Raw genomic sequence first — 20,363 nt, 5'->3', positions numbered from 1 at the left:
ACGAACAAAGTCGCTGCGGTAGATCATAAAACCAAGAACTACTGAGTAAATCTGGAACTTGATGAGATTCCAGGATATAAAAGCATGCTACGCTACGTAACCCAAAGCAACGAGGCAAAAGTCAATAATGTGTTGAGTCTTATTTTGCCCGTTTATACCTGAAGGTGAGAGGACACCTGGGAAGCATCTCCGCACTGTCGCCTCTAATATTAAAGATTTGCAGTAACAGAATAGCAGTAAAAATCAGGAGCAGCAAAGGGCTCAAGAAACCCCAGGACTCAGAGCCGTGGCGGAGGGCTGATTTGATTTAGTGCGAGTGGGGTTTAATTGTGCGTGCGGAGAGGAAGACTGTAATGAGGGAGACGGCGCGAGGGAGGTGGCAACGTCAAATCAAGCAAGGGGTGAAAGTCGAAGAGAGCGGAAGGAGGCGAAGAGGGGGAGGAGGGAGGATTTTTCCTCTGAAAAGTTGATGATTGGCACCCGGGAGCTGTGTCACGGAAATCAGGACTACAGCGAAGAGGGTCAGTGGAGAGGTAGCCTTGGAAATGTTTAATACAAGGTCAGAGCGGCTCTTTTCCGTTGCGAATGGAGGTCGCTCAAAAACACGAGGATGATTAACCGCCCCGTCTCGGAGGAGGAGCAGGTCGAACTTTAACAAACGCATCGCCTGAGTTTGCAAACCCAGAAGCGTGAAGCATCGTTGGCAGCCGCTCAACCTCGTCACTCAGCGACGTCGGCTCATCGACTGCAAGCGAGTGGCAACTTAAAAGCGATGTCACACACGTTGGTTTGTGAAACGGCCGGCGCCGTCTTGCTGGTTCGGACTGGAAACCCGACGATACTACGTCCCGCCCGCCGATAGCCGTAGGCGGACTGCGCCACTGGCCTGTCAATCGAAAAGACACGCCCCCAAAAACATGTCCTTTTGAAGCTTATTTTCAAACTAATAACGGGATTATTTTCAGATCGACCGCCAAGAAACTAATAAGCTGTCGACACCGAAAGAACTGGTGGAAAAAAATTTATTGACTTCGAATTTCATGAGAGAAGTTGAATGGGAGTCCATGGAGCCGGAGGCTTTTTGGAGCCGACCTCTAGCGGGACTCAGTGGTGTAGCATTTGAAGGCACTTCCGTATTTGCCTAATCTTTCAGACCTGGAAGCTACGTCCACTTTTATATACACGCTATGACTTAAGGAAGTTAAATTTCCCTTTCTTACCGACGCTGTTGACGCACCGGACCTGTGCGAGCTGCGTTCCGGCGCCGCACTGCTTCTCGCCGTCGGGAACGCAGCGATCCAGACTGACCAGCTGCCACTCGTAACAACTGGGCTCGTCGCACGGCACCGCCTCCACCAGGTGCGGACAGTTTCCAGGACCTCCCGTCGGCTCGTTCGTAATCTGCCGTTTCCTCAGTTTGAAACCTGCAGTTTCAGAAAAAGAGATCATGAAAAGTACATTCAGGATGACATCAAATTTATCAACAATATAGTATGGGGTAATCAAAAAAGTTCAGAGGCTGCTGCACGTGAATGAAGCACAGCACCGTGACGCGCACGGAGCTGGGAGAAGCTATAACCTTCGTGAGTAAGTATTCAAAGTTACGTCTCTTTGGCGACACCAGCACCGGAGTTACGCGTGTTTTTGTGATCGGAAGAAGTCGCTGGGAGCCGAATCCGAAGAGTAAAGCGGTGGTGGTGACCTACGATCGTGTTGAAAGGAGAACTCAATTTCCATCGCTCCGCAGTTCAGGTGGTTTGTAACGACTGTTTCCCCTTCAGACGCCTCAGAAGGTCACGGTGGACCTTCGGTGTTGACAGTCTGACCCCGGGGGACGAATTCACGGTGCAAACGTCAAAAGCAAACCCACCCGGTTGCTCCTGAACCCGACGCGCCTTCTTCTTCGGTCTTGGATGGTGACGCACTGCCTCGTCTAGAAATGTCACTCAAACAACCTCGACCGGATCATTACTTCGTTGCCGTAGGCTGTTTGAAGCATTTTAAGGGTCTCCCCTGCCGACTTCCCATTTTGACACAAACTTTGATGTGCCGTCTCCGCTCGTGTCCATTGTTAATGCACACATACCACTGTTCACATGAAACGGGCAACTCAGGTGCTTTTCAATCAAACGGCTCCCTCACAGAGATTGCAGCCTCCCTCTGCTTTGAACTTTATGAATGCCGCTTGTTTTATTGGTATCATAGACACTGTTGGTTAGTAACCAAGTCCACTTTAATGTATAGTATATTTTATGCCGCTTTATACTCATATATTCCACCACATATCAAGGATAAATATTGTACTTTTTACATTTCTTTTAAGGCTTTGCTCGTATTTACTTTTCAGATTAGATTTTAGAAGTAATATTTTGTTGTTGTTTTTTCGCATAGAAAAACAAATGATGTGTTCATTATTCACCAACTTGTGAAAAATAAAATAAAAATAAAGTGTCTAGTCCAGGGACCTCCAACCCGTTTTCCTCTGTTATATTTATTCAACTGTTCAAAATGCTTAAAAATGGAAAAAAAAAAAAAAAGAGAAATTTCTAATCCATCAATCACCTCTGGACCCCTCAGATTTATCGCATTACCCGTTGGAGGGAGCCTCAATTTTAACGATCTAATAATGTCATTTACATCAGTCACAGCGGCAATTTCTCTGTAGTCTTTTAATTTGATTCTTTAAAGAAAACATTTTAATTCTAGTTTTAGACTTTTGCCATTTTACTTAAGTCAGATCTGAATCGATGTGAGAACTCGTTCCACCCCTGGAGGTATACGCTCACGACCGGCTTCGTTTTCTTTGACGGTCGACTGTTGTTGAAACAGCTCATTAATATCAATATATTCATACTTCTTGACATGATCAGAGCCCGAGCTGCCATAAATCTCACGCTGCCCGTCTGCTTCTAGTGTGGTGAGTTTTTACTTCCAGTTACAGCGCAGATGAAAGGTCATCAAGCACATCTGACTAATGATCCGAGTCGTGCGCAAAGTCCTCCAATGGCATAATTTTGAAGCTTTAGTGAACACGTTGGTCATAATTGCTCTTTCAGACGTCACGTTAGATTTATGTATAATTACACATGATTACCAACTATGAATGCACTGAGGGGGTAATGGCCATATACTGGCACGACAGGAGTGCCTTTATACTTAAAATGCAATTAAAACATGAACACAGAAATGCGTTTAATGTATTTTAAAAGAGATGACCTGCTACCACTGCAGGCGTTTGGTATTTTTTTTAAATTCTCTGAAGCTGTATGGTGAAGTTATAGATGTTATAAAAATATTCATAATGTGTAGTAAAACTATAATGAAGCGTGCAGGTTCATTAAATGCGTTTCGGACTGCATAACAATGTTTATAGACAGGATGGAGGATGGAGCACAGTCAGCATTCACTGCGCTGTAAAAAAAAAACAACAGCCGCTTTGATCAGTGTTTCCGTGTTAAATGATGATTGGAAACAACAGCGAGGAGCGAGGTGGGAGGTCGACGGTGTTTTTAGCGCGAAAGAAGTAAATTCATCGACAGGTAACTGACAAATAACTTTTTAGCGCGTTTATCATGTTTAATAAAGGCAAAAAAAAATCATTAAGGAAAACATTACTGCAGAGGGGCGGACTACGAAATGAGATTACTGGGTTAGCGTTAGGTAGGTTGAGACTAAAGCCAGGATTGTCGGTGTCACAAACTTGGTTATATCGCCGTGGTAACGTATCCTGCAATGTTAACCTGATCCAGAGGAGGTTATGTTCGAGATGTTGGATCAAAACTGACCAAAAAAACCCACCAAAAAAAACACCTACTGACCGAAAAGTCTAGAAACCTTTCAACTTAAGCTACCAATTCACACAATTGGCGACTTCTGTCCTGCATTCAGCTCGGATTGCGTGTTTAAACTTCCACATTTTTTTTTTTTTTTTTTTTTTTTTTAAATAAATGATTTGCTCCTCATTTCTAAAATAATTATTTTCTGGTCCGAGATAATGTAGTTTTAAACCAGCATACAAACACAACAAGTCCGATCAACCGTGACGCTTAAAACCTTCGTACCTTTCTTTCCGGCCTGATCGTCACAGTTCTCGAAGGTGCACGGCCCCCAGGCGCCCCACGGCGACACCTCGCAGTCGATGGGACACGGGATTTGGCACAGCTGGGACCTGTTGGGGACCGGACCCCCGCACAGCTTGTTCTCCACGGGGCGGGAGGCTGTGCACAATCAGCAAAAAAATGAGAACACACAATGAGCAGCAGATAAAAAACCAACCTGGTTGTGAGGGTTTTTCCTTATTGATTATTTAATTTTTTTTTTTACAATTAGCAGGAATAAAGGGGGGAGGTGGGGGTGGCGCCTATTTACTTTTATTCCAGGCGTTAAGATCCCTTTGGAGAGGAGATGAGAAACACGGATGGAAAAAAAAAAAAAAAAAAAAGAATGCCTGTGAAGTAGACGCTGTTATTCCTTTGTTTTGTTTTATCGCCTCCCTGTTAGCATGTCAGAATGATAAATTAGTAATGATTATCTCGCGCGGCACCTTGCTCGCGGCATAAAACACGGTGGCGCCCTGCCCGCCGAGTCTCGACGGGGACGCGGAGAGAGGATGCAACAACACAACACTGAAAGTGCGAGAGGACGTCGACGGTTACTTTGGCTCATGTTTATTCCGCGAGGTGTAATTTGGCAGCTGCTTTCCCCTCGTCGTGCCATGTTACATTTGGAGGAAAGAAAGATCTCCCTTTCCCATGATGCAACTGGTCAGTGCGTTCCTGTCTGAACTCCCACTGAGGAACTTTGAGGAAAAAAAAAAAAAAGGACAGATGCTATCGCCGTGCAAAGCAGAGCTCCGTGACGACTGTGCGGAATACATTTCTGAAGGTCCGCTCGACCGTGCCACGATACATAAACCTGATGTGCAGGGAGGGGTGGGGTGGTGGTGGTGGTGGGGGGGGGGGGGGGTTCTTGGAGATGCGGAGTTTATGCATTTATGCATGTCGGTGTCTTTTCAAAGCAGCGCTACTGTATCTTCCGAAGCTGTGCGTGCTTTCATTCAATACAAGAGAGTGGAGATCAACGGGGAAAACGTACAGACAGAGAAGGAGAAAGGGAACTTTTGACACGAGCAGGGACGGACTGATTGTCTCTCTTGTTCAAAAAAATATAAGGCAGCGTCGACATTTCCGTCGGCTCAGCTTAGCACAAAGACTGAAAACGGGACGTAAACAGCCGGCCTGGCTCTTTAACAGCAACTTTAAAGTTTTGCTAATTAGTATGTTCGCATCCAAACGGCCTCCTCGGGAACGGAAAACCGAAGCTAAGTGCGTAAACTGCAGTTCCTGGAAAGGCCACCAGAGGCTGGCCCCCAAAAGGGAGTCAAATCCTGACGGACCCACGTGTTAAAGTGCTCGACGTTAGAGCAGAAATAACCATGTTTACAGCCTGTTTACAGCCAGTTTACAGCCTGTTTACAGCCCGTTTACAGCCCGTTTACAGCCCGTTTACAGCCTGTTTACAGCCCGTTTACAGCCTGTTTACAGCCCGTTTACAGCCCGTTTACAGCCCGTTTACAGCCCGTTTACAGCCCGTTTACAGCCAGTTTACAGCCAGTTTACAGCCAGTTTACAGCCAGTTTACAGCCCGTTTACAGCCCGTTTACAGCCCGTTTACAGCCCGTTTACAGCCCGTTTACAGCCCGTTTACAGCCTGTTTACAGCCAGTTTACAGCCCGTTTACAGCCCGTTTACAGCCCGTTTACAGCCCGTTTACAGCCAGTTTACAGCCAGTTTACAGCCTGTTTACAGCCAGTTTACAGCCAGTTTACAGCCCGTTTACAGCCTGTTTACAGCCCGTTTACAGCCAGTTTACAGCCAGTTTACAGCCTGTTTACAGCCCGTTTACAGCCTGTTTACAGCCCGTTTACAGCCCGTTTACAGCCCGTTTACAGCCCGTTTACAGCCTGTTTACCGAAAAAAGAAAAAGAAAAACTGTTTTAATATTACACATTTTCCAGCTCATACAAATTTGAAGTCACCCATTTAAATCGTACTGAAGCTTAAATTTAAGCATACTTAGGGGCGGGGCTGCTTTGAGTGGCAGTTTGTCGCCGGCGCAGTTGCTGCCTGCAGGTTTTTCGTCAAGCAGGCTTAATTGGGTCCGCCTCAGTTTCACCCACGCGCCTCGTCTCGGCCCAATTTTTTGGGGGGGGATCAGCCGCAGAGGCACGCAGAACAGCTCTTTAAGAACGCTACCGGTCACGTCCATTTATTATATGCGGGTTTCCCCGCCGTATTCGGGAAGCCAGTTAAGTTCTTCTTGATAACACGAGATACAACATGTTAGCTTTTTGGACGTAACGAAGAGAGCCACGCCCCGGCTGTTCGTCGTCTGAGCAATTAAGCAGCTGCTTGTTCGTGGGCTTCGTGTTTACCAGACAGACAACGACGGTTGGTTTTTAATCTTCTGAAAACAGCTTGAATCAAGAAAGCAAATAAGTGTTGTTGTTGTTGGGTTCCCCCCCCCCCCCCCCCCCATTACTCTTTTAGAGCACCGGGTCCAACAGCTCGATGCTTCCCCCGTTCGTTGCTGGTAATAAGAGCTGAGTCGTGTTCGCTCAGCAGACAGCTTCAACCCTCCCGCCTGCAGCTCAGCACTCTGACTGACACGTCTGAGCCCTCTTTTACTTTACAGCTGCACACATACAGTATAACAAAAAAAAAAAAATCAGCTTTCACTCCACGACGCACATTCCTATGTGTTTAAGCTATATCATTGCGTAATAAGTGACAGATACATAAAACCGTATAAAACATTAAAGATCCCCCTCCAGATGTTTTTTTTTTTTTTTTTAATAGATATCCTACTTTCAAAAGCTATTTTATTTGCCTGATTAAAATAAAAATCAATTATCTGGCAAAAAAAAAAAAAAAAAAACATCTTAAAATGACCTCTACTCTTTTCTCTCCCTCATTAAAAAAGTGCTGAGTCTGTGAATGCGTTTCATCTCGAAAGTTTAACTGCTGGACGCGAGATGAGTCACCCTTCACTGTGAAGTCCGCCGTGAAGGTTTCAGACTTGTGCAAATTGAATATCTGAGCGGGTTTCAGCTTCCGAACTATTTGTGATGTTAAAATTCACGCACGTGTGCCCGTTTATGAAATAACTTTCCCTCCTTCAGCGGGCGGATGTTGTGAAACAGCTTTCTAGTGGCAACCTCTTTACAGCGAAGCTCAAACATTCAACTACAGGAACAGGAACTACACTCGCGTGCCACCGTTAAATCTTAATAACTTCATGCGGTGTCTCTCCCGTAGTGTTTTTTTGTGCTTATCGTTTGTAGCCTGGAGCTCTTCTTGGTCTGTGATTCCTGACCCCGACCGACAGCTCGCGTCTTGGATCTCTGTGCTGCTCTTTTCTCTCTCCGCTCGTCCATCGCGCCGACCGGCCGAGGCGGACGGCCGCCCACCTCCCGGTCAGGTCCTGTCGGTGGGTTCGTCTGAATAATGTCGTAAAGTTCTGCTGTAGGGACTTTACTGTGTTGTGATTTGGCGCCATATAAATGAAATGGAATTGAATTGAATTGAACTAAGTTAAGGTTAATTGAGTTGAGTGGAGTTGAATTGAAACATGTATTGTGCACACGGGAAAACGTGATTTTGGAACATTTTCATGGTTTAAAGTACGAAGAATGTCGATTCCCATATTAAACTTTGCCACGTAATTGCCCCCATGTTTTTATATGTTGCAACACGTGTCTTTTCTATAAGGGATATCAGCCACCAGCAAAATGTGGTTTTGACGCAGTGAGTCTTAAAAAAAAAAGAAAAAAAACACGGCGGATATTTTAAATCCAACGTTAGAAATACTGTATTACGCAGTATACGACAGGTAGTTCCGACCCAGCGATCTGATTGGTCGACTGTACGTTTGAAATGTGCTCAAATCACCATGACAACACACCTTACTCATCACCAGAAATATCACTCCGCCTGCTCAACGGGAAAATAGAATTGGAATAGAATTTGATATATTGTTCAATATAATGTTGTTAAGACTGAGCGAGCTGAGCAGTTCAGTGTTTCTACGTTCTGTATTTATTCAGTTTGAGAAACCGTCTCCAGAAAGCACTAAAACGGACTACGTCTCGTCTCTGTTGCTAGGGTCGTTGCTAGGGGGCTCGGACTACGTCCTGGAGTCGTAAACAGCGCGTACATTACATTCGCTTCTGTTGACGCAACTGGTTGTTTTCCAGTCGTTAGTCACGCCCCCACATGCATTGCCATGGAAACGGAGCTCCGGCGAACAAAACGCTTTATATTTCGAGAGCGAATGGCCCCACAATATGAATACATTTAGATGACGTATTTCATTTCGATGGTAACTTGTTGTATAATTGCAATATAATAATATAATATTTCTTAAATATAACATCAGGTGTGCCTTTCTCGAATCAAGAGTCCGCGATCAACTCGTGACGCCGCGGTGCTCCGTCAACGCCTGCCGATGCGATCGCACTTTGTTTCGTCTTAATCTGAAGCTGCAGGAGAAAAGATTGAATGCGTTCGTGGTGTCAGAGTTTCTGACGTTAGAAGTAAATCTACCTCTTCTGCAAAGTGACGCTCGGCAAAAAAAAAAAAAAAAAACATCGTGAAAAACATGTACATACTCGAAGACTTTTTCCTCCACAAAAATACGACGGCGGATTGAGCTCCACTTTTCAAATATTGAGTGATTCATTTCAAATACGGATTTTTTTTTTTTTTGTACAGCAGAATTTGGGGATTCATCCCAAAAAAGAAAAATGTAAAAAAAAAATAAAAAAAAAATCTCTTCACATGTTCAACCTGAGGCACTTTACTTCCTGTATTCCAACTGTTCCTACAAGACATCTAAGAGCTTAAAGTCTCACGCAGGCAGGAGAGCCGGATCATAATTCCCTGAGAACGGTACGGCGGGAACGGCGAGAGGCTTTTGAAATGCAAAAATGGCTAATTCCTGTTACAAATACACCGAAAGTCAAATAGTGAGGTTGCTGAGCCGCCGTTAATCCACCGTCTTATTGGGAGAGGGGTGGGGTGGGGAGCGGGTGGAGCGGGGGGGGGGGGGTGTACTACTAACACTTACTTCAATCTCTTAACATCAATCCATTTGTGAATGCAAAATCGAGGGACCGGCAGAGGATCCGTCTCCGTGTGACGAAGAGAAGGAAAAAAAACATCTCCGTCGGACCGTTTTTTAGAGCCGACTCTCCGGTGAGTTCGCTTTTCTACCGTGCAGATTTGACAACGGGAGGAAAAAAAAAAAAAAAAAAAACCTCTACCCTCTCTGGCTTACTGTCTGCGCTCTCCTTATTCTGTTAGTAGGGGAACAAAGTTTGTTCTTACAGTCCCTTCAAAGCTTCGACTCCCCTGCCCAAAGAATACCGAACTTTGCTGTAACACGACGCCTCCTTTTTCGTCGGATGTGCCGACGGCACCGAAATAAAAGAGATCCCGTCCGGGTTTGCAACTTTGTTTGAATCGTAGGTTGTGCACATTTAATGTCAATCACAGTCACAATCAACATGTGTATCATTTATTTGGAGAATATTTGAACCATTTGTTGTGTTCAAGAGAGGAGAGGAGAGGAGAGGAGAGGAGAGGAGAGGAGAGGAGAGGAGAGGAGAGGAGAGGAGAGAGGAAACAAGGATACAGGAAAGGAAAAACCAAAGACAGAGGAAAGGAGAGGTAACAAAGAAAAAGAGAGGAAACAAGGATAGAGGAGAGGAGAGGAGAGGAGAGGAAAGGAAAGGAAAGGAAAGGAAAGGAAAGGAAAGGAAAGGAAAGGAAAGGAAAGGAAAGGAAAGGAGGATAGAACTGAAGAGAGGAAACAAGGATATAGGAAAGGTGAAACAAATGGAGGATGTTAAAGGTGTGGACAGGAGAGGATATAATGTGTCAGGAAGAGCAAAGGAAACAGGGAGAGATGAAGAGGAAGCAAGAGGATGAAGAGACGAGGACAGAGGGGGAGAATATAGAACAGGAAGCGAGGAAGGATTAAAAAAAAAAAAAAAAAAAACAGGAGAAGGAAACGGGAGGAAAAAATAAACCTGGGAGGTAAAAACAAAAAAAAAGAAAAAGAAACGAGGGGAAAGGCTGAAGCTTCGTTATCAGCGTGACTGAAAAAAAAAAACACCTACCTGTAATCTGGAAGGTGATGGAGAGGAGAGGGGGGACACTAGGCTTCTGCTGTCTTTGGGTCTGACCTGCTGCAATTACAGGGGGGGAGGGAGGTGGGGGGGGGGTGGGGGGGGGGGAGATAGTGCTATTAGCTACGCACACACGGCGGCACTATCAAGCAAACACACAGCGCGAGAGGAAAGCGGGCGGCGACTAAAGCAGCAGCAGGAGGAACCAAATAACAAGATCCCATCGGCCTCCTTCGGTTGTTTGTGTTGACCAATTTGTCAATGCAGAAAAAGCCACGCGGACTTTGACCGGGTCGGACATCGGAAGTGTTGTCGCATCAAAAGAAATCTGATTTTGGAGCTCGTTTAATTTCCCAGCGGGAGACGTATCTTAAAGGTTTTTGGTCAGACTGCAGGGAAATCAGATTTTTTTTTTTTTTTTTTTGGTCAGATTCGGCGCACCCGGGCGTCGGCGACATCGCTCGCGTGGGTTGCCGTGGCAACGACGTACACGCGCAGCGGACGATTTCCGCACCAGCGTACCAGAGAGCAGGCGAGAAAAAAAAAAAAAAGGATTCGCTACGTCACCAAGGACACGGCAGGTGAAATGTATTGCGCCAAAAAGTACCAGGATGTCCGACCACATCCGGATGCGGTGTTGTTTTTGCAGTCTCGCAAGCAAATGAATAAATCGCTCTGCCAGCCGATAGCGTAAATTCTGCTCACCGTGCTCGTTCTGAAAAAAAAAAACACACGACGTCGGCAATAAATGACGGGAAGAAATCCGATCCGAGCCGGCGGAGCGAGACGCGTCTGTAGAAACCTGATTGGAATCGCATTTCAAAACCGCCTCCAAATGTGCATTTTCGTGTGTTTTTGGGGGGTTTTGCCGTTCAGACTTTCAAAAATAAATCTGGATTCAGTCGGGATCTGACCAAAATCGGATTTCGGCTTTTGCAGTCTGAACGCATCCATAGTCACCTGCCATCATTTTGCTTCTTTTGCGTGTTTACGTGCCGCATCATAAAGAAGCATCGGCCACGATTTTACCTTCTTTTTTTTTTTTTTTTTTTTTGGGGGGGGGGGGGGGGGGGGGGTTTCCAAGAATTTCAAGGAGTTCAGCATTTCATTTTCTGTGTTTCAGGCCGATATCAGTGTCTCGTTTGTGCATCAGAGCCTCACAAGGCGGGAGGAACAATACACCTGTACATCTTGCATGACCAAAATACCCCCTCCCCCCCTCCCCCCCACACACACTTCTAAAGCTGACACACGAATGAACCTACAAACAACGGCAGAAAAGATGAAACGGCAAATTGTGCTTTTCAGCGGAGGGAAACGGGAGCTGCAGCGATGCCTTCGTGAAACGCAGCCAGACGCAACGATAGCGCCGCGTTTCCAAAGAGTCTTGTCATCGCAGCGGGGTTGCCAGGTTTTTCATGCTACCGTGTCTGTATTTAGACCAAAAGAAAAACCCCAAAACTGTCTTTTGATACGATGCCCGCGGGTCGCTGACTGAATCTTGCCAACCAGCGTTGTACCCGGAGATGCTGCACGGAGGAGCTCCGCCAGCAGTTCGTCCAGAAATGCTTTCAGCAGCTTCGTCCTACCTGCAGTCACAATCGGTACACATGCTTTTTAATTTTTATTTTTTTTATGAGGAATAGTGGTCGCCGTGAATGAGCACCTCGTAAAGGGATTCTGGCTCTTATCTTTGCGGATACTTGTTAACGAAAAAAGAAAGACAAAAAAAAAAAAGTACTCGAGGAGTTTTGTACGTTCGTTTTTTCGTCACAATTTCCAAAAAAAAAAGAATTTCAAATTCGATCGGTCGGGACAGTTTCCCCGCCGTCCATTTGAAATGATCTCAGAAGGTTTCTGGATCATGTTCATACATAGCTTCTCTACATGGTAGAGATCGGACACAGATATTCGGAAGCGTTTCTGAGCCCATGCAGTGATTTCCGCAACAGAATCGTGTCTGTGTTTCAAGCAGTTGTTTTTGAAATTTCAGTTCATGTACAGAATGAAAAAACAACAACACGGTTTTTAACTTTAGACAGAGCCGGACAACACGTTGAAGCTTGTTTCCCTCTTTATGCTGAGTAAGCTTAACTCTAGCCCCGTCTGGACTCAACGCAGACACGACGTGGACAATAATATCCTCATCTCACTGTCATACAGAAATTGAAGCTTTTTTTTTTTTTTTTTTTTTAAACGCAGAACTACTTCTAAATCTTCTGCTGAGTTCAAAGCGCACCGCTCGACCCCGCGTATGCAGTTTGAAGCTAAACCTCATCTGATAAAGGACCTTTTAATGCTTGCAAAAACTGAGAAAGCCCCCAAAAAATGTCACCATTCAGAAATGCTTTAGGTTTCCTCACACTGCAGAAAAAAAAAAAAAACAGAGTTCCTCGTCGCCGTGGAAACGTTTTGGATGGCATTACTTACCGCTGCGATACTGATCTGATGGGGAGGGGGGGTGGGGGGGTCAGACGGAAGCTACTCCTTCGTAAAGATTAAGGTTAAGATTTGGGCGGAGGGGTGGGGAGGAGGGGGTTGTGGGTAAGCTGATTTCAGATCCTGGCCTGAGGGGTATCTTCCGCCCCGTTTTGCATGGTTGATATTTATGCATGAGACTTGGGGAGAAAGAGAGCGCTTGGGTTGCAGCAAACTTCACTGAGCCACCGTCTGCCTCTCCGTCGCAGCGGTGTGCTGCGAGATTACTCCCCAATGGAGGGAAAAAGAAATCCTGCACCAAGAAGATAAGAACTTTGTGCATGCATGTGTGTGTGTCACACACACACACACACACACACACAAGTCAGGCAGCCATGGCAACAGCTCTCTCAACATGCTTGTCTATACAGTATAAATCTTTAACTGTATCTTAACATGAGGTTGTGGGCACCTCACACGTATGATTTCTAGGTTGTTGCTTTTTGTTTTGTTGTTGTTTTTTTTTTTTTGAAGGCGCATGCTCCGTAGGCTCCCACTCGCCTCGCAGCCGAGGGAAATAAAGACAGAGGAAGGACGTAGAATCTCATAAGTCAAACATTATTTCTTACATTATTCAATACGCTTTGTCTGAACTGCGCCCGTCGATTGATTTGATCTCGGCTACCAGACTCATTATTCTTTAATTAGCGCGGATACGCGGAGAAACCGAATGGACCGACGATCAATTCCACTTCAGGGAAAAACAATGCAGAGGCTCACAAGAGGACACACAAAAAAAAAAAAGCACCCCTAGCGCTTCCTTTATTTATCATGTGTGTATTCAAAGAAGATCAATTGAAACTAACCATTTGGGAAGCATTACAACGCATAAAACATAATAATCCGCAACATATTTTTGAAGGTAAACATGGGTTTCGGTGCAGATGTAGCACGACGATTTAGCTCAGAGCAGTTTTGTCAGAGCTTTCCAGCAGCAGATATAATAAACACACGCAGCCGGCTTCTCAGGAATTACATTATTATTAATACCACCCCTCCTGAAACAGCTGACATAAACAGAATGTCAGATTGAATATTAGCTGATGATATTACTCTACTAACATGGAAACAAATGCCTCAAACACCTGAAAAAAAAACACACACACATTATTGTATTTATAGATAAAGCTCCCTTTAAATAACTCTGTCCTCCTGGTTGCGTGAGAGGAGCATCTCAGCGTGGGCTTCTCACCTCCTCTTCCGACTTTGGCACTTTCGCTCACGTGACCGACACGGTCGGTCGCCGTAAGCTCGGTCTCAACTAACGTCTTTAACGCCCTGTTTAAGAGGACAGCTTTGAGTCTAAGCCGGCACGACAGGCGTCAGAAATCGAGGCCTTTTGCACTCGAAACCGCTGACGAGTCGCAGCGGGACAAACAAACAAGAGGAAAAAACATCAAATCCCCGTTCTCGGTGACTTCTGGTTTGGTTTAAAAAAAAATTTAAAAAAATTTTTTAAAAAAGGAGGCGCGCAGCTAAAAAAGGCTGTTTAAATGTTAAGATGACAAGCCGACAACGGAGCCACAGTGGGACGCTTACGACTGCTAATTCAAACGAGATATTGTATGTTATTGTATATTTGGACATGAAATGTCTGCTGCGAACATTTGATAAACAATCTTCTGCTACAAACCCACCGAGGGCCTCCCACACTGCACCGGGGGCGGTGAGGGGCGGTGAGGGGGTAGGAGGAGGAACGACGCATATTTTGATGCGCGCGGCTGCACCGTTGACTTTGGCTTACAGTACGGAAGGAAGCTGGTCGACGGCCTCCTGACATGAATCCCGACAAAACGCGGTTCCTTTAAGTAATAATTCATGTAACAATCACAGAGGAGGAGCCGCACACAAAAACAAGACACTAAATTAAAAAAAATTTTTAAAAACAATAAAAAAACACGAAGGGAATCTGTCAGACAGATGTAGAGGAGGCTGACATTTATAACACGGAGCACTTAAATAATTCTGCTGCAAGCAGATTTTGAAGTTTTCTACTGGTTCTGATTCACAGCTCGGTGTTACACATGTGATCGTTGGTTGTACAAATGTTCTAGTGAATCCCCCGTCCAGATTTTGTCTTACTGGCTCAAGAATCTAAAGGTATTTAGAGACTAATTTAAAACTGTGTAAAAAAAAAATAAAAAAAATCTGCTTGATATAATCTCACCTTAATCATAAATAATGCAGATATGCGAGAGCATATTCATCACAGGAACATATCGTTGTGATAATCTCCCAAACTTATTGCTTCTCACGATGAGTAATTACAGTGTAATACTTGAAATCTGAAGCCGTATTTTCAAGTTGTTTTTTTTTTTTTTAGCAGCGACGCTATTTCTCAAGGCGCGACGCTGTAAATTAAGCCAACGGCAAGATTTGCGTGGACGAGAACACGTGCAAAAATCACTCTGAAGGATGTGAAATGAGGTCAAGACGTGCTCCTCGCGTGTCCAACAAAATGTTGACCTTCGTGGAAAACCTTTGATCGGTTGCCGTTAATGAACACACGGGCAAAAGACGGCAAAAGACTCGAAAGACAGAAACAACTGGAGTTCCTGATATTCCCGACGAGGCAACGGGGTTGTTTTACGTCTGTAAAGTTGGACTTTGGCAAGGAGATGAACTGACTTGACTTTTTCTCTCCAGATGTTCGGTGTACTAATCCGGCGCTCTCCTTTTTTTCCCCCCCCAAACGTAAAATTGGTAGAGTTCCTGACATGGAACGGTCCCACCGAGACTTGACAAATTCAGAAACACTTGAGTTTTAGGACAACAAGGGCGTTTCTATTCGAAGCTAACAGTCATGTTGGTGGCCTGTACCCGATCTGAACACTTACACGTTCCAGTCCGGTGCTGACACCGACCCAGCCCGTCGGACCGGTGCATCACTGGCGCATATGTCTGAGGGTCTGTGAAGGATTTATACTGAAGAGGACAGCTGTCACATCAGATCTGGTTGTTGGTTTTTTTTTTTTTACCTCATAGCTTCCCTCTCAGAGTGCAGGCTTTACTTCTGGTCCCCAGAGTTTCAAAAAAAAAAAAAAAAAAAAGTGGGATGGGAGGCAGATCCTTCAGCTTCCGGGCTCCTCTCCCTCGGTGCCGGCTCGCAACTTGGGTTCAGGAGGAAGACACCCTTCTCTACTTTTAAGATTCGGCTTAAAACTTTCCTTTTTTTTCTTTTTTTTTGGGAAAGCTCCTAATTAGGGCTGGTTCAGGTGACCCTGAATTATCTCTTAGTTGTGCAGCAATAGGCTGGGGCTGCTGGGAGGTGGGGGGGGAGGAGGGGGGAACGACCTCCCATGAAGCACTGAGCTCACTCTGCTCACTCTCCATGCGTTTATATTCCACCAGTACATGTTATTTATCTTTTTCCTCTCCGTCCTCTCTCTGTCGCTTCTTGCAGGAAACTCTCGAGCTTTATGATCTGCGGTCACCGGCACCAAAGATCCGCTCGGTGGTTTTTGTTTGTGATCTCTTTTCTCGCTCTGCTCTTCACCCCAGCCGGTCAAAGCAGATGGCCGCCCGCCTCCGAGTCCTCTTCTGCCAAAGGTTTTCCTTCAAATGTCGCTCATGGGGGAATAGTCACATTATTGGTTTTCTCTCTCGACCTCGAAAAAGACCGTCGACCTCAACGCGTGAAATCCTACCGCGGTGCCTTATGTTGTAATTCGGCGTTATATAAATACAACTGAAATGAAGGGTATGGAATTAAGATTTGGTCCCAACATTTTGACGGCATCATTTTCCAACTAAATGCAGACAAAAAAAAAAAAAAAAAAAATTCTAAGCATTCTCCAGAATATTGATGCGTCATGTTGACTTTACCTTTTTCCTTTTCTCGGAGGTTGTTGAGGTATTGCAGGAGCTCGGCGTTGGCCTGGATACAGTACACCTCCCTCGTCTGCAGGCCTCCCCCGCAGAGCCCCGTCAGGTTGCTACGTCGACGGTCCTGCTGGCTCAGCAGCAGGTCGACCCGGCAGTCGGTCCACTCGGTGGTTCTCCAGGTGAAACTACAAGCGTCGGAGCGGCAGGGGAGGATGGACAGGGGAGAGAGAGTCCCGTGTGGGCGTGATGCGTCAGAACAGAAGAAGCATGTTTACAGTCTTGCAGGACTAATTGTAGGACAGGAAGATGTGACGCACGGTTACAACCAGTTTACTGGAGCACCACATGTACGGGAAGCAATTACAGGTACCACAAGTGTAACTATTTTTAAATAGCCAATAGGAGAGCTGTGTCTCTGAGAACGTACTACGTAGATTTTCTTATTCATAACGCCGATAAATTGAATTCTAATCCTAATCTAGACGACATGGTTTAGCAACACTAATATTTATCGTAGCTAGTAGGGATGAGTAAGACCAAGCGGTAACCAATGCTAGTTCGGAGCGATTTGGAGCCGGAAGTGACTCAAGGATCTGACTCTGATTGGAGACTCGACGATACTACGTCCCGCCCACCGATAGCCGTAACCTGACTGCACCACGGGCCTGTCAATCAAACAGACACGCTCCCAAAAACGCGGCTTTTCAAAGCTTATTTTCTAATTAATGGTGGGATTATTTTCAGATGGACCTCCAGAAAAAAAAATAAAATAAATAAAAAAAAGGAGTGACTTTAGCTAACAACACCAAAATAACAACATTTATATAGAGACGAGTTGAATGGGAGTCTATGGAGGCTTTTTGGAGCCGACCTCTAGTGGCACTCGGTGGTATTGCAGCTTGAGGCGCTTTCCGCATCTGCCTCATTTTTCAGACCCGGAAGCCACGTCGACTTTTAAATGCCGTTTATGAGTAAGACGTGTCTGTGAAAAGAAAACTGTTGTGTTGAGAGGTTTGATATTTGGCAAACATGAGAATTTCTTCATGTATAATGAATAAATGTAAAATGTGACCAGTCTGACAGAAGAGCCAAATACTATTCAGGACAGGATTTGGAATAAGTATTCGTATACCACTGTGTGCGGCAATGGATGTTTAAAGATGATGTCACTCTACACTGAGGCATCTGTCCGCCCGCATTCTGAATTTTTTATGTGTGTAAGTTTCAGTTCAAACATCCTCTCGCTATTTGTCTTTACTTTACGTCTGGCACCGGTCCAAGCACTTATACTAATCCGTCTCCATATGCTGCCTCGCACACACTCACCAAGAAGAACCAATTACCTTGTTGATATGTGGGAAGGGAAGTGAACAGGAGGCAGCCTCAGCCAGGTTAAATACCACACATTACACACAGGGTGTTTGTGTCTGATTGAAATCCAGAATGAATCTCCAGCAGAGCTTCAAAGTAGGTTCTTAACAATGCCGCAACCAGGAAGGGAGGACTTATCTCACCTTAACATGCGACCGCAGCCCTGTGAAGCGTGAGCGCCCGTCGAGTGAAACCATCATCCACAGTCGTCGTCGTCGTCACCCCCCCCCCCCTCCCCGTGCTCTCCGCCTCCCTTCCCCTCCGTCATCGGGAAGAACTCACGTGGCGCAGGGCGGCACGCCGTCGCCCCGGGGCTCGCAGGACTCCGACTCCTCCATCGGCGGACACTCCGCCCCCTCCCCGACGGGGAACTGGAGCACCTGGCGGCTCCGGGTGCGGTTGCCTCGGAGGGGCTCGGAGTCCGCGCAGGTTTTGGAGCAGGCGGTCCACTCGGCCCAGTCGGTGAGCTGGCAGTCCTTCGGCAGGACGCAGGACTGGACGGTCGGCGGCAGGTCCCTCGGAGTGCAGAGCCTTGGAGGGGGGGGGGGGGGGAGCGGGAGGGAAGGGAGCAGGAGGAGGTCAAGGTGTGATAGAAAGTTGATCTGGGTTGAATCTGAGGAGCATTAATGTCGTAGCAGGTAGGATTTTTTGGTACGAAGACACAGTTTCCTCGACTTGAAGTAAAAAAACAACTAGAGCACAATTTTCCAAACTAGACAGACTGAAGACATAGTTCAGCATTTAAACAAAAGAAAACAATAACACAACTTGCTGTTATTACAGTGCAGTATTCATACAGAATAAATAAACAATGTTGAATGTGAGCATTGAATGTGCTGATAGGCGGAATATATTATCTTTACACTTTTATTGTCTTTACGCTACACTAATAGCTGTCGGGCCACGATTAGCATATAGATACGACTCCTGTATAAAGTTATCCTCTTGGCAATAAAGTAAATACGTATATTTACCGGGATGTCAGAAAATGTATTTGACTTGGAGTCATGTAAAACATAGAAACACAAAGAAACCCCGACACGGCATTTTTTTTTTTTTGGTGGATAAATAATTAGGGAACACTTTTCGCTAAGGTCACGTGAATTATCGCGAATTCGTGACGACTCCGGCTTCGCTTCATGCATTGACACCTCATGACGTCATCAGGAAGCAACATGAGTTCAAAGTCTTCCATCCACGATCTCATGCGTGAACAACGCATTGATTAAAGCGTTACCTGCATGATCAGTGATTGTAATTTATTAAGCATGAAAAAGCAAAGCAATTAATTCACGCATGACATGACGCCGAAGTCCTGCAGGAATACTAATTAAAGTCTGCAGATTGACGCATGAATTGATCCGCTTTTCACCTCTCCGTCGCTCTTCTCCGGCTGCTGTCGGTTACTCGTCGCTGCCTTTTCTTTTTTTTTTTTCTTTTTTTTGGCGCGGTTTTACCGACAGATACGTGCCGCAACACAGCGACGCGGCGCAGCTCGGCGTCGAACCCGTCTTGCCCTTGACTGACGCCGCACCGTCATTAGCTGCTCTCATTAGCATACCCGGCCCGTAATGGATTTCCCATTAAGAGCAAAAGCAGGAGCCCCGTCGGCGCCGAGCGTTACCAATAAGTCTCGAGCGTCGAGACGGGCGAAACAACCCTCGGATCAATCGCTCACGCGCCTCTTTTGATCCGTCTAAACAGCGTTTAGACGTCATGAATAACTCGTCCTCTCCGAAGTCCCGTCCAAATCGTTAGAAATGTGTTCAAACTGAAGCCGACTGCTTGCTGCTCGTCCGTCGCGGATGTGTCTCCCCTCGAGGCGACGCGGCTGACGAGCTATTAGTGCTAATTACAGCTCTGCTTCATTTAGAAACCTCTCATTTAGACTTTGCCGCCACACTTCACCTCCAGCGACTCGAGACTCCCGGTATAAATCGGGATGTGCCTGAGCTCGGCGTGAGCAGTGCGGCGGCGGTGTGTGTTTTTGTTTTTTCTTTTAACTCCTGTGTCTTCGCAGATTAAAACACCTCGGCAGGCTTTGATGTGGCACCGAGGCGACGCTGTGAAAAATCTGAAGTTTTGTGTTGGCGACGCGCACACGTTGAGCGACGGCTCGCTTTTTACTTCGCAGGAAAAATACAAAAAAAAAAATACAAAAAAAAAAAAAACAATGAGGAGTTTTTAAATGCTGAATGTGACCGAGGGCGATGGCTCGATCTCCTGTCGCAGATTCATCTTTTTTTTTTTCTTCTTCTTCTTCTTTCTTTTTCTTTTAAAAGTCCCCGAACGCAGCCAGTGACCCATTTTTCTCAGCGACTGCATCCTTTGAGTCTTCGGCACTTGTTGGCGATGCACGCCTGAGTGTTGTTTTTTTTTTTTTTTTTTTTTGGTTGGAGATGTTCAAAGTTGCAAAAAGAGAAGTCATTATTTCTTCATCTCAGTCATTCAGACAGAATGAGGACACAATCATCCACCATTTAAATAAATAAGATGATGT

General features: G+C 45.7%; 1 protein-coding gene across 1 annotated transcript in view; it reads right to left on the bottom strand.

Annotated features, from left to right (window-relative positions):
• The window catches only part of LOC138193736 (thrombospondin type-1 domain-containing protein 7A-like), a 152,803-nt gene that overhangs the window by 78,499 nt on the left and 53,941 nt on the right, over nucleotides 1-20,363 (bottom strand). Inside the window, exons 3-7 of the mRNA XM_069141934.1 lie at nucleotides 18,146-18,394; nucleotides 16,493-16,677; nucleotides 10,181-10,246; nucleotides 4,062-4,217; nucleotides 1,221-1,424 (exon numbers count right to left, since the gene is read on the bottom strand). Coding sequence (XP_068998035.1) covers nucleotides 1,221-1,424; nucleotides 4,062-4,217; nucleotides 10,181-10,246; nucleotides 16,493-16,677; nucleotides 18,146-18,394 — 860 coding nt within the window. The remainder of the gene's footprint in view (nucleotides 1-1,220; nucleotides 1,425-4,061; nucleotides 4,218-10,180; nucleotides 10,247-16,492; nucleotides 16,678-18,145; nucleotides 18,395-20,363) is intronic.

Source organism: Embiotoca jacksoni, unplaced genomic scaffold (assembly GCF_022577435.1).
Source record: "Embiotoca jacksoni isolate LCO1_2020_lvr unplaced genomic scaffold, fEmbJac1.0.p SCAF_93, whole genome shotgun sequence".
Classification (NCBI taxonomy): domain Eukaryota; kingdom Metazoa; phylum Chordata; class Actinopteri; family Embiotocidae; genus Embiotoca; species Embiotoca jacksoni.
Note: the sequence above shows the minus strand (reverse complement) of the source record. Positions and strands in the feature narration are given on the sequence as shown.